General features: G+C 42.3%; 1 protein-coding gene across 1 annotated transcript in view; it reads right to left on the minus strand.

The window, feature by feature from the left end:
- The window catches only part of BTBD7 (BTB domain containing 7), a 91,267-nt gene that overhangs the window by 44,859 nt on the left and 19,001 nt on the right, over positions 1-27,407 (minus strand). Inside the window, exons 2-3 of the mRNA XM_006275415.4 lie at positions 13,739-13,924; positions 2,015-3,094 (exon numbers count right to left, since the gene is read on the minus strand). Coding sequence (XP_006275477.1) covers positions 2,015-3,094; positions 13,739-13,820 — 1,162 coding nt within the window. The 5' untranslated portion in view covers positions 13,821-13,924. The remainder of the gene's footprint in view (positions 1-2,014; positions 3,095-13,738; positions 13,925-27,407) is intronic.

Here is a 27,407-nt window from a genome sequence, read left to right on the forward strand (position 1 = left end):
AGCTTTCTTTCGACTGATTTGAAAAGTTTACCGAAAGCTGAAAAATAGCTCAAATATTCTGTTGTTTCATTACCCAATGTGTCCATATCAATTTAAAAGTTTTAAATTAATCTTAAATTCCCCAATAATCCACAGCAATCATGTAATCTATCTTGCATAATTTACATAGCCAGACACCCAAATTGACAACCTTAACAGACTACATGATCTTGTCTTTCCTTCAGTCTCAATTATGAGCTTTAGTCTTCCTGTTTCTACTTCTTCCGTCATTTACATAGACAAGTATATTTTCTGGTATTCTTTTGCAGACATACCAGAAACTTTACACTAAATTAATTCCAACTATTGAAGAGGCAGTATAGGTGTTTATAGAAGTCTCAGTGCATTTCATTTTAGGGAATGCTTTCACACTGTCATTTCCCACTTCCAGATGGGGAGGCAAAAGGTGATTCTCTCAAAGCCATGCTCCTGCTCTCCTAAGAACTCAGATCTCTCATCCACTGCGCCATGCTGACTCCACCCCCTGAAGTAAAACCATGAAAGAGAGCTTAGTCAAGATTTCAAAAGAGCAACTAGTAAGTTTAGAGGCCCTGTTTGAGATATAGTAAAGGGCCCTAAAACTCTTTTCTGAAGATTATGTCCCTTAACGTGTTTTACTTTGGGAACATACATCCCCCACAAGACCACCAAAAAAAATCACCAGTCACTAGGCATATGAATGGTTAAATGGTTAATTGTTTAGCCAATAAGCCCAGTGATAACTGGTTATAGCTTACTGGTTATTATTTAGTGTTGGGTAGGGCACAGTCTGGCAAGGAAGACAGGAGGGAAGTTGCATGGTGCCCCAGCAGGAACCAAGAGGTGGCAGAGCAGGCAGAGGGAGAGGGACTAGTACCTTGAGGCACTGCCTGGAAGTAGCACTCCCCTAGGTAGCTGAGGAGCATCAAACCGGGAGATATGTGGTATAAATATAAATTACTGTTTAACTTTATACACAAGTTTAAATAGGAACGTACAAGTGAAGTGCAGGAAGATCAAAGAGTTAACTTTCTCTCTTTCACGTCTAAAACCAACACACTATGCATCCTGGTACCAACAGACTGGAATAGCAGACGGACGGTCTCAGACGCAGTGGGTTCCAACTCAGAGATCCACAGCTGTTCCCATGTCATCTTAAAACCAAAATCTCCACCAGCTGCACAATGGTAAGTACAGGAAGCCCTCCTGCAGCATGTATGCAGCTGACACTGCCATGCAGCTGTTTAACTAGCAGACCACTCCATTCATTGCCAGAGCTTCTATTTCTCATCCCCATTCCCCTCCCTGCCACTCCAGTTTAGCACTTATGCTCATGCAAACTGCTCAGAGGGCTGTTCATAAGATGTCTGGTTTTGTTCCTGAGATGCTGGTTCTCCTTGCACTCAGAATGCCATCTTTTTATACTGTAAACAAAACCCACAGAGGGCCAAAGCCACTGTTTTGCCCCACCTTAAACAGACTGGATTAAAAACAAACATTCAAAAATTACTTTGCTGGATTTTTAAAGTTGTGTCTGCAAATGAGCATCTCCAAAGCAAATGCCCACTTAATCATTAATGTTGTATAAAAGGAGAAACTTTGAATACAGAATCTCCCATCGTGTTTCACTTGTACACCTGCATTGTTACCACTTAGGCATACAATAAGTATTTAAGTTCTTAGCTAAAATAAGGTGACTTATGGAAAACAACATGGAAGACTGACTAGAGCATTTTTCACTGGCTTACCATGGCGCACTGGGGAAAATGGCTTTGGTTCTCTGCACTTTACTTTCTTTATACATAAAATGGAGATACTACTCATCCGCTATCTTTGTAAAGCATGTTGAGATTTGAAAAATGCCAGCTCTTATTTAGTGCTAAGTGCAATCAAGAAAACACTATTAAAAAAAACAAACACATAAAAGCAGCAATTTAGGCTTGCATTCAAGTTTAGGAAATATCACTTATTTGGAAGTGAACGAAATACTACGTACCTTGAGCAAGCATGTTAAACTCCAAGAACAGCGCTATGTGGTAAAGCTCCATAGCTTCTTCAGCCCTAGTCATGTTTAGTTTTCCTGCTACAAGAGCCTGAACTTCACTTAGACTCCCCACTGAGGGACTGGAGTGCAAAACCGAAAGGTCCACCACATCTGTATACATACAGTTTAAAATGACCTTAGCATATTTTTTTGGTATGATAGATTCATCCAGTATAATTCTAGTTGGAGTCCGTAGAGTTCGATCAGTAATTTCTTCACCAGTTCGTATCCTCCTCTGCAGTAGGTGTCGGAAAAATGGGGACCGTGATGAAATAATAGCTTTGTGAGCTCTGAGCTCTTCATCTATGCAGTTTGGACTTCCACCAAAAGTTTCAACCAATTCAGAGTTGGACGAGAAGCTAAGAACCACATCATAATAACACATGTAATCAAACAGCCCACGCATATCAACATCCAAGGAATTTGGTGTTCCAAATTCTTCACTAAGCTGCACAAGGATATCAACATTTTGGAATCTTGAATCCTCCATCCCAAACTCTCCTGTATAAAGGTAGTGTAACAAAGCAGAAAACATAGGCATGTCTATGCCAGCTGTGTTAATGTCCATTATTATCTCTGCACCATACTCTGGTGAGGAAGAAAGCAGCGTCTTAAAAAATGGACACCTTGCTGCTAATATCGCACGATGCACAGGGAAGCAAGTTTCTTGAAATATTAAGTCCACATCAGTACAGTACTTGTACTGATACAGATCAGCCATGTCTTTCTGTAGCGTCCTGGTTTCTGGTCTTGCCAAATTGGCTTGTAGATAAAGTTCCTTTAAGGCTGAGGTTCCCTCATATTCTTCTACTAATGCATTGACATCTCTGACATCCCAGCCCGCGAGGAGCTCTCGCATCTGTTTGGCATGATCTGCAGATCGGCTAGATTTCCTTCGCTTAATAAATTTCTTTTTGAGGGTGGCAAGACCGGAGGTTTTCTTTTTCTTGTCTTGAGGTTTCTCTTGGCCATGGTCAAGGCTATAGAGTTTTGATTCACAACCATAGCCTTGATGAGAGTAGGATGACGTTCCTGAAAAAAAAAAATGGAAAAAGTATTGTGGTTAAATACTTAATTAAACACAAGAGCTTAACACTGACAGTGGTGTGTTTGGTTAGATAAAGATTATCAGTTAGGCTATTATCCCTTCTTTTTCAGCCAGGTTTTAAAATAGGCTCTAGTCAGATTTCCAAGTAAATAAACGATAAAAATTATTGTCTTATTTAATCTTCTACTTCTCTTTGTACATATTTAATGACTTCTATCCCATATCTACTGAAACTAGACAATTCTGACTGGCTTAGCTTACATATGTACATTTAAGTCAGGGCCGAGTCAACAGAAAATAGCTGTAAAAGTTTCAAATGTCATTGTAAATTACATAAGATGACAGAAAGTGACAAAATTGTGGACTATTTTTAAAGCTTGAGCATGTCCTGAACCATGTCAAATAAAAACAGACTTCCTAGTTTTCAAACTAATCCCATTCTCTACTTTATAGTGTTGTACCTCTGGCATCTTTATACATGTTAAACACTATAGGAACTATGGGTGCACCAATTCAAGCTTTTTTGGCCAATTATTGGCCTATATGGCTCGTTAATAACAATCCGAAAGCCGATATGCAGTCTGGCAGCTTGGAGAGCAGTGTCCAGCCAGTAAGTTGGGGTGGAGGTGAAGCAGTTCAAGGCACCCATGGGGAGGGAGAGAGTGGGGCTGGGGCAAGGGTGGGTATTTCCCAGCCGGGTTGGGGCTTGGTGCAGGACAGAGCCATGGGCAGCTCGTCCAGGGCGTGCAGGGGGGCTCCCCACCATTGTGTCTACCTCCAGGAGAGGCACAGGGGACATGGGCCCCCCTGGATGTGTGTGCAGGGTGAAGGCAGGCTGCCCACTGCGGGCTCAGGGCCAGGGGCTGCACCGGCTGCTTCCTGGTGGCAAGGGAGGGAAGGGGGCTGGGCTGCAGGGGGAGGGTGGGTGGTGATGGTGGCCCTGGGAGGGGGGCTATTGGGTGGGCTATGGCCTCTCCAAAAATTTGCCATAGCCCTCTTGCAGCCCTCCTTCGGAGCACCACCACCTGCCTTGAGTGCAGCCCCAGCCCAGCCCTGCTGCCAAAAAGAGGCTTGTGCAGCCCTTGGCCCTGCAGCAGGCAGCCCACCCTTGCCCTGTGCATAAATCTGCGGGGGGGGGGGGGGGGGGGGGCGCACATGCCCCCCATGCCTCCCCTCATCCCTGTGCCCCCATGGACAAGCCACCCACAGCTCCATCCTGCACCCCGCCCCACTCAAGCTGGGCAGCACCTGGCCCCGCACCAGCCCACTCCCTTCCTCCCTGGGGGGGCCTCAATCTGCACCCCCACACCCCTTCTCCCACAACAGACTTACCAGCCAGATGCTGCTCCCCAAGCTGTCAGGCTACATTCCTGGTCACATATGTGCGACATTTAAATCGGTGACATTACTGGTTACACTGGCCAAAAAAAGCCAATTGCCAAAAATGTCAATTTTCCTTTCAGTGCTGATCCAATATGGACTGATATATCAGTGCACCTCCAATAGGAACATCTATCTGTTCCCAGTCAAACAGTTATTTAAAGAGGGATAAGAGAAAAGATGGAAAACAAAGAACAAAAATGGAAGGTGAGAGAGAAAGAAAGGAAGGTAACTCGCCACTGATTCGGAAAAAAAAAAAAAAAGCAAAAACATATTCTACGTTCATCAATAAAATAAAGTTTCCAACATATTAGATGGGACTCTTAAATAACCAGAAACAACAGTCCATGCACATGCTCATGTAAAACAATGCATGGCACATGTTGCTTTATGTCACTCTATTTGGTCTTGAACTAAGATGTTTACAGGAAAACATAATTTATTAAAAAAAAATCATTCCTCACAAAGTTACGTCAGAGAAACCTTTCTATGATGATGGATTCAGAGACTTAATATGAGAAGTAAACATTAGATGAATTAAATCTATTTTCATGAAAACATTCTTTGCACAGAAAAAGGCTATTATTAAATATAGAAGCAGAAAAGCTTTTAAGTGGATTTTCTTCTTCACTTGGTGTTTTCAGTTTTAGATATACTTCCACTTTCAATTCACTCAAGACCAACCCCAATGGGATCATGATATGACTACGCAATTCTGGACACTGGAGTCAGAAGCGTGTAATCAAGTGGAAATACCTAATGACGTTTTACAACTGTACTGTTTTGAAGCCTTCCCCCTCACTATTAAAGGGTCTTCACCTGCCTTGTATACAGCAAAGCAACTTGACAATTGAGAAGAGAACAGACAGAAATTGGGAGCTGTATTTAAACTACTTTTTAAGCACAGATAAGTTTAAGTATCTAACCCAAATTTACAAATACAATGCAGTTTTCTGACTCCACCCAAGCCAAAAACAGATGTTTTGATAAATTTCAAAACTTAAGCTACTGAAAAGTGGGTATCAAACCCATCTGTGGCATACCATCCCAGAGTGCCACATTTCTCCTGATGTCCTGCTGTTTATCCCACAGACAAAACCAGGGTTTGCTCTGGTATAACTCCTTATTCCTGCAAGCCTCAGCTCTACTGTCCTTACACAGGACCCCACATCTGTATCTGAGTAATCTCTGCCAGCTCTAGGAAGTTTCCCTGTGGTTGTAAAAGACTTTTAGGTCTCCCTTTCCAAAGAATAGGTTAGCTTGGAATATCACTCACCCAGAGAACACTCTTTCTACAGGAATTCAGTAAGTAGACAAAACAACAAAAGGATTTATTATATAGGAGAAAAAAAAATACAAGAAAAACTGACCATAAGTTTGAAGACAGAACGAGAGACAAGTAAAGTTTCTTATCTTCGCATCTGATTATCAACTAATCCTTCAGAGAGACCTGCCAGTATTTTCAGATATCAATCTTCCTGCTGATCCTGGCAGCTCTGACTGCTAGGGACATGGACTCATCCCAACCTGAGACAATCCAAAGACCCTGATGACCACCTCGCCAGACAGCCATTAAAATACTTCCAAGCCAGTCCAATCCTGCCTCTCCCATTAGCACTGTCCTAATTCCTTACAAGTCTCAATATCCTCCAACAATTTCTCTGCTGGGACCTCTGACACTCCTTTGGTTAATGGGCTATTTCTCTCAGACACCTTTGCTATTGTGCAGTTGTTTTTCCTGCTTTCAAGGCACAAGAGCAAGCTATCCCGATGCAAAGAAAGAATGGGAAGTGCAGTAGGAGACCAACCTAAAGAGACAGCAATCTCTTTATGTAAAAGAGCAATATGATTGCTCAGAGCTCCAGTATGAAGCTGGAGATAGGCCTGTTGAGAGTCTCTGGGTTAGGGTCAGGGGGGAAAAGTAACAAGGGTGATGTTGTAGTGAGGGTCTGCTATAGTTCACTAGAGCAAGAGGAAGTGGTGGATGAGCCTTTCTTCAAACAACTAGCGGAAATTTCCCAATCACAGGTACTGGTTTTCATGGGGGACTTCAAATCACCCTGACCCCTGCTGGGAGGGCAATGCAGCAATGTGCAGACAATCCAGGAAGTTTTTGGAGAGTACTGGAGACAACTTCCTGGTACAAGTGCTGAAGCAACCAACTAGGGGATGTGCTCTTCTTGCCTGGCTGCTCACAAACATGGAAAGATTGGTGGGGAATGTAGTAGTAGATGGCAACTTGGGCAGCAGTGATTGTGACATGATTGAATTCAGGATCCTGAGGAAAAGAAGGATGGAGAGCAGAAGAGTAAGGACCCTGGACTTCAGAAAAGCAGGTTTCAATTCACTCAGGGAACTTATGGGCAGGATCCCCTGGGAAGCCAGGCTGAGAGGGAGAAGAGTCCAGAAGAACTGGCTGTACTTTAAAGCCTTACTGAGAGTTTAGGAACAAACCATCCTGATACACAGGAAGACCAGCAAGTGTGGCAGAAGACCAGCCTGGTTTAACAGGAAACTCTTTAGTCAACTAAATCACAAAAAGAAAGCTTATAAGAAGTAGAAACTTGGACAAATAAATAGGGAGGAGTATAAGAGCATTGCTCAGGCATGCAGGGATGAAGTCAGGAAGGCCAAAACACAACTGGAGTTGCAGCTAGTAAGGAATGTGAAGGGTAACAAGAAGGGTTTTTATAAGTATGTTGGTAGCAAGAGGAAGATCAGGGCTAGTGTGGGTTCCTTACTGAATGGGGGAGGCAGCCTAGTAACAGAGGATGTAGAAATGGCAGAAGTGCTCAATACCTTTTTCACCTCAGTCTTCACGGGCAAAGTCAGCTAGCAGACTACTGCACCGGGCAGCACAGTTTGGGCAGGAGGTGAGGAGCCAACAGTGGTGAAAGAACAGGTTAGGGACTACTTAGAAAATATGGATGCGTACAAGTCTATGGGGGGCTGAGGGAGTTGGCCAGTTAAATTTGTCTTCATCAACCTGAAAGATGGCATAAAGTATACCCTCAACCCATTTACAGATGACACCAAGCTAGGGGGAATAGTAAATACACTGGAGGGTAGGGCTAGGGTTCAGTGATCTAGATAAATTGGAAGATTGGGCCAAAAGGAATCTCCTGTGGTTCAACAAGGACAAGTGCAAAGTCTTGCGCTTAGGACGGAACAATCCTGTACACCAGTACAGGTTGGGGGCTGACTGGCTGGGCAGCAGCTCTCCAGAAAAGGACCTGGGTGTGACAGTGGACAGTAAACTGAATATGAGCCAGCAGTGCGCCCTTGTTTCCAAGGTTAATGGCATACTGGGCTGCATTGGTAGGTGTGTTGCCACTAGGTCAAGGGAAGTGATTCTTCCCCTCTATTCAGCACTGGTGAGGCCATAACTGGAGTACTGTGTTCAGTTTTGGGCCTCCCACTACAGAAAGGATGGGGACAAATTGGAGAGAGTCCAGGAGGGTGACAGAAGTGGTGAGGAGGCTGGGGGACATGACTTCTGAGGAAAGACTGGGGGAACTGGGCTTATTCAGTCTAGAGGAGAGAAGACTGAGAGGGAACCAGCCTTCAAATTACCTGAGGCAGGGTCTAAAAGAAGATGGAGCTGGACTGGACTGTTCTCAGTGGTGGCAGATGACAGAACAAGCAGCAATGGTCTCAAGTTGCAGCAAGGGAAGTTTAGGTTAGATATTAGGACGAATTTTCTTACTAGGAGGGTAGTAAAGCACTGGAACAGGTTACCCAGAGAGGTGGTGGAAGCTCCATCCTTGGGAAGTTTTCAAAACACAGCTAAACAAAGCTTTGGCTGAGATAATCTAGTTGAGGATGGTCCTGCTTTGAGCAGGTGGTTGGACTAGATGGCCTCCTGAGGTCCCTTCCAACCCTAACTTTCTATGATTCTTCAATGGAGTTGAAACTCAAAAAGGAATCCTACATGTAGAAACATGGTCACAGTACTAGGGAAGAGTATAAGAAATCATGCAGGCATACTGGGACAAAATTTGGATGGCTAAAGCATGACACAAGTGGCAAAGGACACAAAAAGGCAATAAAAAGAGATTCTACAAATGTCAAAAGTAAGAGGAAGACGAGAGAATCCAGAGGTCCCTCATGGAATGCAGAAGGCAATCTAATCAGACGATGCATGGAAGCTGAAATATTTAATGCTTTTTTTTTTTTTTTTTTACTTTGGTCTCTATAGAAAGGGCAGCTACCAGATGACAAGTGCTACTCCAGGACATATGTTGGGTCTGGCATGCAGGGCCAGTCTGTAGGCCTGATCTAGGGACAGATGGGTTTGACATCGCTGGCCCATAGGATAAATCCTTTTACTGTTTTGCCTCCTTACTAACTACCTGTGGTAAAGAGTGATCTTGGAGCAAGTAATAGTCCAGGCTAACCCAGTCTATGGAAAGGGGAACCTCAAAGTTGAAAATTCTAACAACTCAGGAGGAACTACCTGGAGCTGGCAGATTCCTTGCTTGTCGCCATGGGGTCCTGTGTAAGGGCAGTGGTGATGAGGCTTGCAGGGATAATGAGTTAATCAGAGGGCAAACCCTGATCTGTTCCTTGGGACAAATAGCAGGACAATGAGGAGAAAAAACTCAGGACTCTGAGGGTATGATGCAGAAGGGTCTGTGACAGAATAGCAAGATATGCTAATCAAAATGAAGGAAATAATTGATTAAAAATTTTTGTGCAATCAACCCTCCACTTACCTTTTTATGTACAAGGTTCAACTTTCTGAACCAACTGTAAAGGCAAATATGGATGTGGTACAAAGCAGACTATATAGATTAAGAAAAAATGTATCTTTCTTCAAGAAAGATTATTTTCTTCCGAATGGCATGTGGGAAAAAACAAAGCTGTCAAGCCTAGCCAGGAACAGCACACTCACCTTCATCATACCATCAGAGCTTCTCTTAACTGTTACAAACAAGGATCCACAATTTTTGTAACCATTTTTGTAGAACAGTATTTGTATGTTTATAGTAATAATATTCAATGTTTAGCACAAATTTAAGAGTAGAAGTTTTATATGAATTTGCAAATTGAGAAAAAAAACAACAAAAAAACAACACTACCACCAGACCCAAAAGCACCTTGAAGTTTGTGGTCTCTATTTTTACCGTAAATTTTCTTAGAGCTTTACTATTTTAAGCGGGCTTGAGGAACAGTGATGTTACAACATTGACATTAGTCTGTCAAAATGCTGTATCATCAGTTGAATACCAGAAATACGACATCAGATGAAGTCACATGAACTGTGAAAACACAAGCCCTGTTCAGAGCCATTTTATGGCCTGGTACACACTGTAGAAACAAATCAAAGGATAGTTTCTATAAAACTGTTTGTTACTCAGTTCTGTCCTGGATAGCTGTTCAACCACAATATATCTGTTAGAATGAGGCAACTAAAACCCTACCTGGTGGTTTTTTATGGAATTATAGCTATTGTTTCTGCAACTCATTAACTGATAATAGCTCAAGGAAGAAGAAAGCATCTTTCTCTGTTCCATCATTCTATCCACGTTAGTTTAAATTCTATCAGACCAGAAAAATGTACAGACTGTTCAGTTTGACTGACAAGTATACTTATGCCAAGACGAGTTTAAATAATAAAAAAAGGTTATGACAACTCTTAAGTGCAATGCAGAGTTCACTGAATAATTCACTGGAAACAAAAACACCCTCCCTGCCCCAATTTATTCACTAATCTCCCCAATGTAACATTTCTACTTCTACTATCAGTATTAGACATGACCAGAAATCTGGTCCAAGCTTTATTTTCTATCCATAAAATGCCACTCCACTTACTGCACTATATAAATAATTACATGATAGAAATAACATTTTAGTGGAAAGAACAGGCAGGCATCACAAACAAGGATATGAATATTTGTATTTGATGGTTCATGATCTTCAGGCTCCAAGATAAAATATATTCATATTCTATTATTCATAAGAAACACAGGCCAGGACATCTTGCACCCTTACTTTTTTCTACCAACTGCCATAAGATAATACTTGCACCTTAGTCAAAACCAAAATATGGTTCAAGTCAGTTTGTACCAGTTACAATCTATAGGGTTTAGTTAAAATTAATACTAATGCATTAACTAAAGCAGGAGTGTCAAACTCCCTAGGCCCCCTGGGCTGAACCCATACACAAGGGCGGCTCCTCATGGGCTGGATCCGGACTATGAGGAGCTTTGAAAGCTATGTCTGGACCCACCTCCAGCAGTATTGTGAACAGTGGTACTGTTAAGTGATGTCAAAAGATACGATCTTCAGTCCATATTTTTGGCACCCCTAACCTGATGCAAGGAAAGTTGGTATTTATTTCAATAGACTGATAATAGTGCCTTTAATACTTCACCACTCAGCTTTCTACCATTGGCAAAAGCAAGACCCTTAAAATACAGATGCATCAATGAGACAATTTTGAATTCAAAGCAGTTAGCAGTTCAGCATATACCAGTTAAAGAAGACTTTTCAGAGCATGTCTCCCCTATGCTCATTTGACTTTTTCTTTTTTAGGATGTAGAAGAGGGAAATGAAAAACTTATTTTCTCCAGAGATACAGTGAACTGTTAAAATGCTGTTTATTTTAAAGTGACAATAGTACTTTCATGCTCCACAGCCCAGGTGCATCTTTGAACAGATAAATATTTTCAAGAAACAGACAACTGCCCAAAGAAACTATACTGGCACTTTATAAAGAATAATGGAACTTGTCTAGTCCTTCACATCCCTATAGCTTTAAAAAAAAGAATTACAGAATTGTGCTAAAAAACAAAACAAAACAGAAACATGCCACAGACAGAGGTCCTACTAAAAATGGTATGAGATCCTTATTCTGAATTTTGCAAAATCATTCATAAAGTTGATAACGTAATGCTTAAAACTTGAAAATATTTTGTTCTGTCAAAGCAGTGCCAAAGAATAAACACTAAACAAAAACAATCCCAAACTAGAATTGCTGCTATTATAGGTTGTCTTTAGTGACACTGAATTTGCCTGAAGTTAATAGAGATGCAGGAACAGATGTTATGAAAAGTCTTCACCTGCTTTGCCAACATGGACCTACATCTAAATACACACACTTGGCTTAAGTGGTGACAACAATATTAAGTTTTAAAAAGGTTAAGAAGTCATGTCAGAAAGCCATGATTTGAACTTAGGTCCTGGTAGTAAAAAGGCTAGAGCACACTACATCAATTACAAATCTAGCCCTTGTATTTTAAGCAAGTAAATAGTGTCATGATTCTGAAACATCTTTCACAGACAGTCAGCCAATTAAGAGAGAACTAGCTTCTAAGAATAAACACCTATTCTGAGAAGTACTGCTGTGTCGGTTACCAATTCTAAGTACCTATGAAACTACATGAATGAACTGAGAAATATGAATCAAGACAGAAAAAGGCAAAGAAAGAAAGGGAAATAAAAAAAGAATTTTGTAAACAGAGACAGTCAAGGATACAAAAAAAGAGAGATGGATAGCCATAATGGTAATCATCTTTATTCGTATGTCTATTATTCCTATATAGCATGCGTCATCATGGTACCTTGGGTTTTCTGGCTGGGATTAGAGATGCTTAAGATTTGGGTACCTAACTCTCTCTAGAATCTGGCTGTTTTGTTTCTTTAGTCTCCTTTGACGTTCTTAAGCTTAAATCTCAGTGCATATTTGTGGGTCCCTAAAAAATTTAAAGATGAAATACCATATGCCAGCATGCATCATGAGTCTACTGTTAAAGACCCAAGTATCCATGCACCTTCCAAATACAATTAATAGCATCAGCAAAATTCCTACAACATTTTTAGGGCAACTAGCTTTTTCTTTTCAGAATGAACTTCTGCTTGGTTCACTGATCTTATTTTCATTGCTCAGTTGATTTGACTGTTCAGTTACCAATTCTAAGTACCTATGACACTACATGAATGAACTGAGAAATAAGAATCAAGAAGGTTTAGTCTTTTGGAGTGAGGGGAAAGTATCTTGCTCAGATTAATAGAGCTGATATAGTTTGCAGTGGAAAAGGTGGAAGTTAAGACAAAGTACTTATTAAGTTAATCAGAAAAGAAAGGGACACAATAGGAATGCCAGCATTTTTAAAGCTTGAAGAATGGAATTACACTTTTTTTTTTCTATTAAAATATGCGGTACAGAGCTCTGATGAAACAGCATGAAAACTAGTGGACATAATTATTAAGTTAGAGACCATTTTTCAAATGGGACTGTTGACATGGATAGCTGAAATGGCTGAAAGGGTCTACCAATGTTCCCTCTAAGGAGTAGCGGTCTGTGAGCGGGCTGCCTCGGTCCAGCGTGGGACACTTATTGAAGGGGGCTGAGGGGTTGGAGGTTGAAGCCGAGAGGCTGGGGGTCAGAGGCTGGAGCCAGGGGCCAGAGCCAAGAGGCTGGGGGCCGGGAGCTGGCATGGGTTCCGCTGGCTCCGGGGAAGTGCTCCGCTCCCCCACATCAGGGCCGGGTAGCGGAGAACTTCCCCAGAGCTGGCAGAGCCTGTGCCAGCCCCCCGCCCCAGCCTCCATTCCTGCCTTGCCTCACCTCCGGGAGAAGCTGCTGCCTGCCCTGAGTGAGGCTCCGCCAGCTCTGGGACACTGCTCCGCTCCCTGGCCCTGACGCCACATGCCTCCTCGCTCCCTGAGGCAATGCAGGGGAGGGAGCAGTGTCCCAGAGCCAGCGGAGCCTCACTAGGCCAGACAGTGGCTCTTCCCCGAGGTGAGGTGAGGCGTGGCAGAGGTGGAGGCTGGGGTGGGGGGCTGGTGCAGGCTCCGCCAGCTCCAGGGAAGTGCTCCACTCTGTGGCCCTGATGAGGGAGAGTGGAGCACTTCCCCGGAGCCAGCAGAGCCTGCACCAGGCTCCCACCCCCACCTCTGCTGATGCACGGCCTTGAAAATGCTGTGTGCAGCCACACTTTTAGTTCGCATGGCTGCACACGCGCACACCTTAGAGGGAACCTTGGGGTCTACTACAACAGTGAATGTTACAACATGACATTCGTTTATTAGGAACTGGGCAAATGAACTCTTAATTCACATAGGCCAAAAAGTTATCAGACAGTATCAAATTTCATGCACTGTTGAACCTGAACAGAATCAAAACTGGTCATCTAGAAAATAAGAGGCTTTCCATAACATGACCAATATTGCAAGCAATCAGAGTTCACTGTATTTACCATCTAGCAAATGTCAAAAAAAAGTGACAGGAGAATTGAAAAAGTTACCTATGAATGTCTGTTGTGCCTGTGAGTTTCCCCCTACCCTTGGGGAACACGAATGAGGGTAGTTAGATGCATTAGCACCCATTTTCTTCAGTCATTCAGGCATTCCACCTGCTGTCTCTTTAGTGTATAATCCCATAATCCTTTATAAACCGTCAGCCTCAGATCCAGCACTCTGTTCCTCCATTTCTGAAAAAAAGACAATAAATTCCTGTGTTTTAAACAACTGTTTGCAGTAAGTTAGGTGGAAAAAAAAACCTCATTTGCTAGCACAGGGGTTTTCAACCCTTTTTTCATTTGCGGATCCCTAAAAAATTTCAAATGAAGGTACGGACCCCTCTGAATTATAAGTGTGGGTATTCACATACGTTTGATTGCTCATAGTTATCTTTCATGCACCCCTTAGACATTGTCTGCAGATCACAGGTTGGAAGCCACTGCATTAGCACAAAGTATATTTTCAAGATATATATAGATACACACACACACACACACACTTTAAAGTCATTTTGAGAGACAGTTTTGCTTCCAAAAGAATACTTTTTTTTCCAAATCATTATTACTGATGCAGTTCTACGTAAAGTGTAAAAATCATAGAAAGTTAGGGTTGGAAGGGACCTCAGCAGGTCATCTAGTCCAACCACCTGCTCAAAGCAGGACCATCCTCAGTTAGATCATCTCAGCCAAAGCTCTGTCTAGCTGGGTTCTGAAAACCTCCCAAGGATGGAGCTTCCACCACCTCTCTGGGTAACCTGTTCCAGCGCTTTACTACCTTCCTAGTAAGAAAATTCTTCCTGATATCTAACCTAAACTTCCCTTACTGCAACTTGAGACCATTGCTCCTTGTTCTGTCATCTGCCACCACTGAGAACAGTCTAGCTTCATCCTCTTTTAGACCCTGCCTCAGGTGTTTAAAGGCCGGTCCCCTGTGAGCCAGACATTCGTAAGTCAGACACAAGGGTAACACCTTTTTGATAGACCACCCACTTTCAAACTTCAGTCTACTTACCCAGTGCTGCCTGCTACTCAACCAGTTGTGAAAGTGCAATCAAGCTGTGACACCACACTACTGTAAACCTTGCCACCTACTGCACCATGAACAAGCTTGAAATGGCCACAAATGTGACAGAAAACAGTGTAGGACCAAGGCCAGAGACCCAAAGTATCATTACAAACAGGTGGAGGAGGTCAACCACCACATGCTCCTTCTACAAAAGACTGTCCATAATCCTTGCTGGAAACAGGAGTATTGAGTTATGTTTCATCATAATTCCAAGAGAGACTTAAATGAATTGAACATGAGGATCAGAGGCAGCCCAGGACCAGCATGGGTAGGATCACTGTGCAAACCTGATTCTCTTTTTAGGAGTCAGGAGACTGAGGTTACCAGCTCATTATAATCAGCTTGCATATAAACAAACATGGCCACATCTCAGCTGTCTGCCACCAAGTCAGCCCAACAAAACCCCTGCTATCCCTAAGTGCCAATGATACTGGCAAATGAGAACCTTGTTATGGTGTAGAAACCAGCAAAAGAATGTGCACACAATGACCACCCCCCACGTTCCCTAGGACAGTATATCAGCCTAGAGATTCCCACCTCCAAACATGTCACCTCCCTCTGAGAAGTGCACCACTCAGAGTTAAAGCTGCTTCCCCTAAGCTCATTACAGCTAACCCACGCCAAGCTAAGATCCTCTCTCCCCTTTAGCAACAAACAAAAATCCTTCGGCAAGACATTGCCCTGACAGCACCCTACATATATCAAAGGGCCCCTGCTCCCACCACTGGCTCTGTTCCCCGCACCCAAGTCTTTATGCAACCTGACACCCAGCTGCAGCACATGCATGACCAAGACCTGCCACCCCACTCCCCAAACCTTTCCCAGAGGTAGCAGGAAGCATAGTCAAAGGGTTGGGCAGCTGGCCCCTCTCTAAGCATGCCAACAGGACCCCCAATTGGGACTGTCCTTGGAATCCCTTCACAGCTTTGCTGCTAGGAAACCTGTTGCCCACTGCCCATTCCTCATTTCTGTGGCTAACGCTGGAAGTTGGTCAGAATCAGGACCCGTTAGCAACACACCTTGCTTGTCCCCTGGGTGATCTCCACTTACTAGGTCAGCAGCATGTAGAAACCAACGTTCTGTACCACTTTTAGCCCTGCTCAAGAAATTCAGCATCCCACCACGTGAGCAGATTATCCTCGGCCTCTCTAACCTCCAAGGTGGCATGCTGTACAGGCCCAGTGACACAGGTCCAAGCGGCAGCTACCCCACCTCAGGGCACCTAATGAAAAAGTTCCCTTATTCCATACTGTGAATCCACCACCTCAAACTCTATTTTTCATATAATAAGGCAATTTCTCCCACCTCTCCACAGGTTACAAAGACTATGATCTTCACTGTTTTACGGTTCTCACACTGCTGATGTTCATTCCAGGATTGCAACAACACCCTGTCCCACAAATCTGTGCCTTTTCTCCACCACACAGAATCAATCGTAAACAATCTGGATAATCAATTAAGCGCCATCATCAAACATGTGCCTTACACGTGCCTCTGCTACCTTCTCCCTGCATTTGTATTGACTGGTAGCTGGTAGTTTGGGTCCTCTGGTTTACTGTCTAGTAAACCCTCAAACAAGACTAAGATTCTTCTTAAAATTATCTTTCAAAGACCACAGGTGCTCAGAAAAGTATGTCAAATAAAAGGTGCCTGGCATGGGGAGTACTTCTTTGGCAACCCCAAAGTTCGTCTTTCTTTATAGAAACTAAATCTGCATGTGAGACTCATTTCCTTCTTTCTCTATTCAGCAACCATTTCACCTTCAAGGAGAAGTGACCCTGAAAAAAGGGGAAGCGATAAAAGATGTTAAGCAAGATTTCAGGTTCTATCACAGCTACCAACATCAGTGATCACTGGGATTTCAATACCATTTAATTTCTGCGTCTGCTAGATGCTCATGGTGTAATCCTGGGAGGGGGGAAAAAATATTGTATATCTCAAAGCTCTAGTAGAGTCTCCAGAAGATGAAGGTGCTTAGGATCTTATCAGAAGGGCCAAAGGATTTCCCAAAGGAACAAACCTTTATGCAGTAAGATACCACCATATATCAAGTTTTCCATCTCTTGGTCACATAAAGCCTCAATGAAAACCTTGCATATGCAAGAAATGAGACTGGTGCCAAAGTCTATGCAGCAAGATCTGCAAATGTCTTCATGGTGTTCTGGTGTTAAGTACATTCATTAAAATGTGGGTGCAAAAGCTTTTGAAACTTTCAGGCATGAGAACTAAAAGAGCATGTTACCCAGTAAATATTAACTAAAGTGAATTCTTTCAACTAATCAGATGATCCATTGTAAATCCTACTTCTTGGAGGATTATGGCACAATCCCATAACATTCCTGATTTGGGGAAGGGAACAGTTACATTACCCATATGCAACATACACTACTTAGTATGAAGACCATAGCAGCCACTGATCTCGGTTGAGCCAATGCAGTTAGTACTGCAGCCAGCCTTTCTGCAATGAGCCCATCAATTTCACTGAACATCTCAGCCAATACAGAGAGACGTCTGATGAATTATGCTGTCTCATACAATAAAATGATGATCAACAGCATAGGGAAATCAAGAGACATTGGGGAGAAACCTGTTAAATTATAAACATGCATACATTCAGTTGTAAAAATTCAAGACTATTTTTCTTTGCAGCTGTTGGTGATGCTCAAACAGAACAGGAAGCTTTACTTTTAACTTTTATATTAACAGCTGCAGAGAAAAGTTCTGGGAGGTGAATTTCTACTAGCAGGAAGAAAAAAACTCATTTTTATAAATAAATTCTTTTATAAATGCATATCTACGTATATCCTTATAACAGTTTATTACCAGAAATGAACTAGTGAAACTCAGAACAGAATCCAAGACAGAAATTCCAATATACATCATAGAGAGCAGATCATAAAAATGTGTACATGCACACAGAATACGTATATATACATACACAGAAGTTAAGTGACAGTGCTACATCTCTTGATATGAGCAAGCCTGAAATGTACTAACTCCTTTTTGAAAATAGAGTCTGGAACCCACCAGGGCAGAAATATCCAATTTGGTCACAAGTCAAAACTGGTTCCAAGTATAGCTGGGGGGGAACAAGGACATACCACTATTTTAAACATGAAAATAACACCAAAAACACACAAGCAGAGTCAAAGTCACCTGCAGTATAACAAGAGCCCCAACTTCTGAAAATTCTTGCATTGAAAAGATGACCCACCTTCTAAGTGTCTGGGCTGACAGCCAAAGAGTTCCTGGACTGGGAACTTTGGTCTGTCTAACAAACACTGTGTGCAGATTGGACATTGGGAAAGAGCCAGCCATTCTTTTGTATACAGTCACCTCTCTATACCAATTTCCATGCAATTTTTTGCAATCCCTTAGGATCCAATTCAGAGTAAAGGGTGAGGTACTGAGTGTTGCAGCATATAATGAGCCCACCAGAGCAAGATTTGATCACTTTCCCCATAACATTTTGAAAAAGTTTTATGTTTCTTTTCAGGCAGACAAGGTTCCTTGGGTGAATTTGATATCTTTTATTAGACCAACCCAAACGGTTGGAGAATAGTTATTCAGCAAGCTTTCGGGTTCAAAAACCCTTCGTCAGGCTAAGGAAGCTTCAGCAGTTGGTGTGTGCTCTTCCTGGATGGAATGAAAAGTAAACAAGCCAGGGACTGGGCTGGGGAGTCAGCTGCCAGGCAGATTATAATGTATCAAAAATCCAATGTCTATGTTTAGTCCATGATCTCTAGTATCCAGGAGGTTGATGAAATGGAGCTCATAGGCTCGTCTCTGGGAAGTGTTGTGTAAGTTTCCCTTGAGGATCAGGACTGAGAGATTGGAGAGAGAGTGGCCCTCCTGTGAGAAATGTGCCCCCACCGGTAATTGGGTGTTTCTGTCTTTGATGGATTTCCGGTGTGCGTTCATTCTGGTGTGCAGTTATTGTCTGGTCTCTCCTACATATCTTCCATCAGGGCATTTGGTGCATTGGATGAGGTATACTACATTCCTGGAGGTGCAGCTGTAAGATCCAGGGATGCTGATGGCTCTGTTGTGGGGTGTAGTAATAGTGGAGGTGGTGGAGATGTGGGGGCAGGTTTTGCATTTCTTGTCATGGCACGGTCTGGATCCTTTTGGTGTGTTCTGGGCTTGAGGAAGTTTGCTTCTGGTGATGAGGTTGGCGAGGTTTGGTGCTTGTCTGAAGGCTAGGATGGGTGGCTCTGGGAAGATCTTTTTAAGAATAGGGTCTTTTTCTAATATGGGTTGCAATTTTTTGAGGATTTTCCATACAGATTCAAGGGATGGGCGATAGGTCATAACCAGAGGTGTGCGATTTGTGGGTGTTTTTCTTCTGTACTGCAGCAGTTCTTCACGTAGTATCCAGGTGGCTCTTTCAAACATGCGATCTACCTCTCTGGAGGAGTGTCCTTGCTGGGTGAAAGCCTTTTTAAGATTGGTGAGGTGGCGATCCCGGGTGTTCTCTTCAGTACAGATGCGGTGGTATCTGAGGGCTCGGTTGTATATCACAGCTTTTTTGGTGTGTTTCGGGTGATTGCTGGTTCTGTGCAGATATGTATGTTGGTCTGTGGGTTTCTTGTATACTGTGGTCTGTATTTTACCCTTCTGGATACTGATCCTTGTGTCTAAAAAGGGGATGTTGGTGTTGGAGTATGTTTCTTTTCAGCACTTGTATCATCTCCACAGAATTATGAAATGGTATAACTGTAATTGGATACAACGTACATATGTTTTTACCAACTTGATACACTTTACAGTTTCTACCCTTTCTTTAAAAAAAATACCTCTCAATTTATTACCAGTATAATGGCAAAGCAAAACCAAAAAGTACTTTGGGCATAAATTACACACATTATTCATCTCCTTATCCAGAATAGGGATGCTATATTAGTTTTTCCTAACAGTTCCTTGGATTTTATATCGTGTAATATGAAAATAGAATCTTAAACTTGTTTTAAAATTTAATGCAGTCAAGAAATAGCCAAGAGCCGTGATTATGCTGTAAAAACTGCAAGGCAGAGTCCAACCTTAATAATGTTAAATATTTGCACTGCGTTTAAAGATATTATCAATGTGAATACTTTGCCGTTGTCTTCAAAGTGATGCAAACACAGTGGGCATGTCTGCATGAGACACCGACTGTGCAGCAGCCTAATAATACTGTGCAGTAGCATATCACAATGGACAGTGCTAATATGCTACTGCACAGTATTAAGCTGCTGCGCAGTAGCATCACTTAAAAGATGTTCAATTAGCACTACTGTGAAGTAACTCCAGTTACTGCACATTTATTTAGTACTTGCTAAATACAAGTACAAGCAAGTACTAAATAAATGCACAAGAACCACTGCACAGTAGTGTCTCATGTAGAAGTGCCCAGTATGTTCTGTCCTGGCAGCAGCAAATTTCATCAACAGGAAATGCCAGATCCAGGGATATGCTCCACCCCTCTATATAAATGGCAAAGCAAAAATCAAAGTGCGAGCTATGTTTCTGACACATGTAATAGAAGACCTAGATCCTCATTTGCAGTAACCAAATTACTCCCAAGCAAATTAGCGCTTCCATAAAATAGCAAAATGAACTTCATTCTTCTGACTGTATTAATCCTTACAGTTATGTAAAGCCCGTCCCGAAAAGGGTTCTGGGACAAGGCTAAGATGTCATCCCGGGGGGAGGGGGGTGGGTTAGCTTTGCAGAACCTAGGAGCCACGGGATAATGACCTAATGCATCTGCTGTTCTTTAGATAAGATTAGAAAGAGGAACTGCTCTTGTCTAACCCAACGGCTCTGGAGGAGTGAAAGTATAGAAGTCATGAAAACTAGGCCCCTGGTGGAATCACTTTGGGGAAGGACAAGGCTAAGCACCCAATAAAGGAGACCATCTCACCACTCTGGACACAGGGTGGGGCTCCCAAGACAAGTCAGATAATGACTTAGGACAGGGCGGGGAGTGTCTTTTCTCTAGCCCAATACACTAGCAGTTTTGTAAGCCCTTGTACAGAGTTGCTGCCATTAGACCATTTTGCTGTTACTAGCAATAAAAGTTATACTTGTTGCTTTGACCCTGGCATATGACTTGTGTGTTACTCACCTTCCCCCTAGGAAGGGAAGGAGCCCTGACAAGTTATTACATACACAGTATACTCTTAAAAACTCTTACCATTGATCAAATTGATACACAATGCTTTAAAAAAAATGGATATTTAATTCTAGAAGTTTACAAACTCAAGTTACTTCCTCTCTTCTAGCAAATTCAGCAAGAAACATCTTTTGCTGTCTAGGACTTCTGTTCAAATTACATGCATGGCTGCCTGTGTTCTGCAATAGCTGTCAGCCTTTGGAAATTTCCTAACGTTATCCAATTTGTGAAGTTTTGTCTTCTGAAATCTGGACTGTATAACAGCATTCCTTTAATAAAATCTTTACTATAGTGTTCAGTAATATTAAGCATTAACAACCCATGTGCAGACAATAAAAACCCACTTATCTGCAACTTATTTTAATATACAATAATGTGGCATATACTAGAGAACTTTGAAATATAAAAAAAGATTAAGAGCAAGCCTATTTTTGTTCTAAATAAAAACTTTGATACAACAAATATTTTGCAAAGTTATCAGTAAAATAAGAAAAAAAAATCTGTTTCATGCTGTTAAATAAAAAGGAACATTTTATATCCTTTTAAATACTTGCATGCATTTAAAATCTGTATCTGGATGTGCTGTATATGCATGAAGGCTCTTTAAAAAAAGTTAAAGCTGAAGCCTAATTTGGAACTGGCTTTGCCAAATTTCCTTTTCATTCTTGGAAAATAAACAGCTATGTAATAAGCCTACATTTAAGAGTCAAACATATAAGGATTTCATTTATACTTTCAATGACACGTAATTAGCTTCAGCCATTTTGTTTGGCAGCAGATGCAAGTAGTTTTCAAATATGCAGCTCAACCAGAAACTTGTTAGGCAAAAACAACAATTAGCAGTAGAAACAGGTCACACACTCAGTGTCAAGACAAAGAAAAAAATAATCACAACCTTGAGTCAGATACACAAACAAAAAAAGTGAACTCAAGGAGGTACTATTTGTTGACTTGTTTCTTATAAGCTTCTTTATAACACCAACCTTTCAGTAGGGATTAAAAAAAAAAAAATTCTGTTTAGGCCTGGCTGAATAGATTTGAATACAAGAAAGTAAGGTACCCTTATACTTTCAAAAAGCAGGAGTTCTCAAATAAGCCCCAGGAAAACTCCTTCTCTAAAGATATGAAAGTTAACATTGGTTAAAGTCTTTCGCAAGTTACTTGAAAATAATCACAGGAAAAACAAAGACATCTTTGCACACATCTACTCCTTTTGGTTTATTTTCATTACTTCTTAATGTAGCTGGAACACAAGTTAGCTGCAAACAAGCACACAAAAGGCAGTTGTGCCTTTGAACACATTAAAATGGTTAATTTAATATCCATTTTATATTATTTATATTAGGTTACCTACTATGCTTACATGTATTCTTGGTTACAAAATACTTGGGCAAACTTTTTTTTTTTTTTTTTTGGACTGCAGTAAGAGAGCATGTTATAACAGCAGGGGACACAAGAGTTCTCAAAGAAAGCAGGGTATTCAGTTGTGTGCTTGGTAACACATGGCAAGACCTAGAAAGGTGTTCTAGCTCACAGCTATTTAATCAGTTACAGTCGAAGTTCATTGGGGTCCCAGCCTTAGGACACCACCACAACATTCTTTTCTGTATGTTCTATTAATTTATTGCCCCCTATTTCCTAACACACTAGAGGTCACACCATGATCTACTAATAACTGCAGTTAATTATTTATGATTCAGAACTTAAACTCCTTTGAAAACAGATAAGACAATGTATTTTATACAGGAGGAGTCAGCAACCTTTTGCTGGTGCAGGATATCTTTTGCAATCCAGCCTTGGCTGTAGGTTACAAGCCCCTCCCCCGCCATTGATTTCAGGCAACTGGCTACCATCACTGCAGATACCCAGCCTTTTTGCAGTAATGAAAGGGCAGCAGGCTCTTCAGCAGAGGGCACTGGCAGCACAGTAAACTTCCGTGCCACTGATTTCCCCTGTTCTGGATTAGACTTTCATGGACTGGACAAGCTGGATCTGGACTGCTGACCCCTGCTATACAGTATCCAGCACACCAAGTATTGTTCATAGTATGTTTCTTATGAAAATACTGAACCAAATATTAAAACAAGCATCTAGTAATAATGTTTTTCATATTAACTAAAACCAACTGAATGCAATTATAACCAGCATTAGAAAAGGAGTGATTAGAGATGATCAAGTTGATCCCAAGATAGTTTGCCTTTCATCCATTTTTCTTAACATATTTGCAATAATATCCTTGCAAGATGTATCATTTTAGGGTTTAAATGAAAAATTGCTTAGCTCAGGAGCAATTATTCTGTAGAGGCACCTGCCTGCAAGAGCAACTGATACTGGATGATTTCAAGTTACACTAGACACTATATAAAAGCTTATATTCTAGTAAATTACCACAAAGATACTGATAAAATGGATATTCCTACTCTTCCCTGTTCCTAAGGACAGAGGACTGGAAAGGTCCTTGGAGGTAGGAATAGCATACCCTGCTTAATCACAGGGGATCCATTTATATAAATCCATTTCAAACTGATTAGGTGCCATCTTAAAGCTAGTAAGAGATTTCTGTCCCCATATTGTTTTAGCACTTTACTGCTCTCATGTTAGGAACCTTCTTCTGATTTTCAGTCTAAATTTGTAGCCAGTTTACACCCATTTCTTTTTGTTCTTGAACTGTTCTCCCAGATCTTGTTTTCTATAAACATGGGGGGAAGGAGGGAATTATGGTATTTTTCCCCTTGGCCTTAATTTTGGTTGGTTCAACAAACCAAAATATTTTAGTCAGGCTCTCTACTTCCTTAATCAACCCAGTAGCCCTTTTTTGTACCTGTTCTAGTTTAAAATTCACCATTTTTAAACTGAGATGCTCAGAACTGTACATCATCATGTTGGTGAGGTCTCCCAAATGCCTTGTACAATGACATTAAATGACATTCCCTGTTTCTACTGGAAAATACCTGTACCAATACATCTTACAATCACATCTGACTTTTGAGAAGTGCGTAACAATAGCAGATCCATCAGCCTGCAAGTGATTTTATCCAGGTCCTGCTCAGTTTTCAGCTTGTTTCCCCAGTTTACACCCACATTTTTGTCATTAGTTCTTATGTGAATAATCTTACATTTTGTGCTACTGAATGCAGTTTAATTTTATTGCTCCATCGCCTGTGGTCATCTTATTTCTCTCCTATGACGTCCGAATCATCCTGTCTTGAGAGTGCTTCCCAACTATATAGCATTAGCATATTTAGGTTTTCTACCAAGATCAATCTCAAGGTCAATCCTTGAGAAACTTCATTAGTAACCTCCCCCAAACCTGATATTTTTGGGATGCACTTTTTCATACTACATAATTGTCCTCTTCCCTTTAGTTAATTTCTTCTCCACTTAACAGTTCTTGAGCTAATCTCTATACTCACCAGCTTAATTTCCCTGGTGACAGCATAAATGCTTTATGTAAGTTTACACAGATGAGATTTATAGCATCTCTTTTGTCCAAAAAAATCAATTCTCTTTTAGTTTAGCTTTATCTAACTTTGGCAACACTATAAGAGTGGTTTGTCAAAAATACTGTAAGCCACCATAGAAGAGCCTGTTCTAGCCAAGAGTGTAACTCAGGTGCAGGAATTTGAACTCTGGAATAGTAGGGTTATTAAGACTTTTCAAGTAACACTCCAACTCCTCATGCAAAGGCATAAAGGTTAGAGCAACCATGCTTAACTCTTTTAACAGTTCAAAGCCCAGTGACAGCCAATGACTCAAAAGTGGGGAATGGGAAGAGGGCCAAGGAAGGCCTGTGAGATAGCAGCACCTAAAATACTTCAAAGAACTCCACTTAATTATGGCTAGACAACTTTGCAAGAGTGTACAGGCAACCCCCACTTAGGGCTGTTTCACTATATTAAATTTTGCTATAATGCTCATTTAAAATCGATACCTAATTTCACTTAGCGCTCAGCGAGTTTTGTTGTAATGCTCGCAGTTGCCATCTTGGGTCATTAAAAACAGTTGTGGTCGCCATCTTGGATTGTCAAATGGTTTTGGTTTCACTTAAAGTTAATTTTTCAGGAACCGATTAAGAGCGCTAAGCGGGGGTTGCCTGTATTAGTGTGAAAAGTGCATCGGTGAGTGGCAGCAACACCCTCTCGAGATGCACCAGTTGAGTAGAGATTGCAGTGATCCTTTCCCAAACTTGGCATTTGGTTTAGCAAATACTGCTTGACAAGATGTTTCTAAATTCCTCCAAACAGTTGCTTTGGAAACTTTAGATATCAGCAAATTTCAGAAGACTTAGTGTGCAGCAGAAGTTTATTGGCCAACAGATATCACAGGTACAACAGCGATCCCCACATGTATTTATGCCATAGTAGGCCACTCCCAGGGAGAGGTGGGTTTGTGTTTTATAAAGGACTATCAACAATGTTAAAGCTTATATTCTGTCAATTTAATACTAAAACTGTGAATCCATCTAGAACAGGGGTGGGCAAAATGCGGCCCACCAGGCCATTCTATCCAGCCTGCGGGGCACCTAAATATTAAATTTTTCAAAATTTTTGTATCTGCTCCTGGCTGCCTGTCATGAAGCCCTCGATGGCTTGCCAAAACTCAGTAAGCGGCCCTCTGCCTGAAATAATTGCCTGCCCCTGATCTACAATGTGTAGCTTTTCCCCTTGTGTGCAGGGTGGTAAAAATCAACGACTTAAAAAAAAAATTGGATTTTAAAATCAGATTGGGGCCCAATCTTACGGGGTTCCCAAGGTCTCCTCGATATATTAGTAGATTAAAGAAAACCACTCTACCTAATGGGACTCAGTGCTCAGAAGATCCCATTAAGTATTTCTGTGATGCTTAGTTTCAGTTCTCAAACTGTGGATTTGTGTCTCTAGAGATAATATTTTTGTAAACAGCAATATATGGAAATGGGTCGCTAATCAGGTTTATCTCCCATCAGCACTATTGTCTACAAGTCTGTGGACAGAGTCAAGCCTTACCTCTTCTAAAAAAAGTGTAAAGTTTCAAGAAGTTAAATGAATACAGGATATACAATTTTTTCTATCTGTCTGTCCGTAACAGTCTTTGTCAACTGTTTCTGCGCTGCGGAGAGAGCGGCAATTGGCTGCGCAGGCCCAGGTGGGTGTGGGGCAGGCGAACAGGAGTGATTGGGGGGGGGGGCACGGTGACAGCACCCCCCTGCCACAGCTTGTGCCCTGCAGGGTGGGCTACCCAACATGCACCCCACAACTTTCATTATCTACAGCTGGCAGGGAGGGAGAGGCAACAGGGAAGGAAGGAAGCAGGGAGGAAGCCCCACTGCTCAGGGGAGGAGGAAGAGGCAGGTGGGGAGAGAGAGCCCCTGCACCAGAGGCTGGAGACAGCAGAGGGAGTGTTTACATGGCCCCACCCTTCAGGGCCAGCCCTCTAAACACTCCTTTGAAATTCGTCATTCTTAGAGGACAATTGCTGCATACGTGTGCATGTGTACACACACACACACACACACACACACGGAATAAAGGGCTTAGTCCATCTGTCTGTAATGCTCTTGGAGCACTCTGATTGGCTGCCAAGACAACCAATCACAATGCTCTGCACAGTCAGAGGCACACGGCGCAGTGCCGTCATCACTGAGGACAGAGCAGGGGGGTCAGGTCAGCGGTGCTGGCCTTGCCCCCTTCCCCCCCGGGCCCTGTGCTTGGAGGCAATGGTGGCACTGGCCAGCTCCATCCCTGCTGTCATGGTGGTGCTCCATCCCCAGTGGAAGGGGATGGACTGGCATGGCAGAGCGCCATGACAGTGGGGATGCCCCCCACAGCCCTGCTTCTTGGAGGCAACATCAGCGCTGGTGAGCCATGATGGCAGGGACACCATGACAGAGCAGGGCTGGATGGGTGGTGTGGGGGAAGGATGGCTCAGGGCTGGATGAGGAGCGTTGCACGCTGCGTGAAAGCTTCCCCTCCTCCCTGGCTCCTGGGAGGCAGTGGCATAGGTCTCTCTCTCCGTTTCATTTTAATCATGGAAAAACACAGACTTTGGGGCTTCTAAAAAGGAGAATTTGGGCTTTTCCTCTTTTTTAAATAGAAAATTTAGGATTTTTAAACAGAGAAAGCTAGGATCTCCACTTATGACCCAGCATTGCTGTGAGCCACTGATCCCTCCCTGTTATGTCACTGACACAGGCATAGCCCCAGTCTCCTCAGCAGTCTAGCCCCCCAACCCACCCCCTGAGAGGTTGCTGCTGCTGTGGGGGGGGAGGCACTGGCACAGTCAGCAGCCCATGGATTGACACGGCACCTTTCAGGTGTAGGGATCTTTGGTGCCTCCTCCCACCTACTGCAGCAGCTGATCATTACACTGCAACAGCTGCTGCATTCACCCCCCCAAGGCTGCTGGCTGGGGAAAAGGGGTGGGGAGGTGGAGATAGGGAGGTTGATGAGGGGATGGGAGTTACTGGGGCATAGCCT

The sequence above is a fragment of the Alligator mississippiensis genome, chromosome 2 (genome assembly GCF_030867095.1).
Source record: "Alligator mississippiensis isolate rAllMis1 chromosome 2, rAllMis1, whole genome shotgun sequence".
Classification (NCBI taxonomy): Eukaryota; Metazoa; Chordata; order Crocodylia; family Alligatoridae; genus Alligator; species Alligator mississippiensis.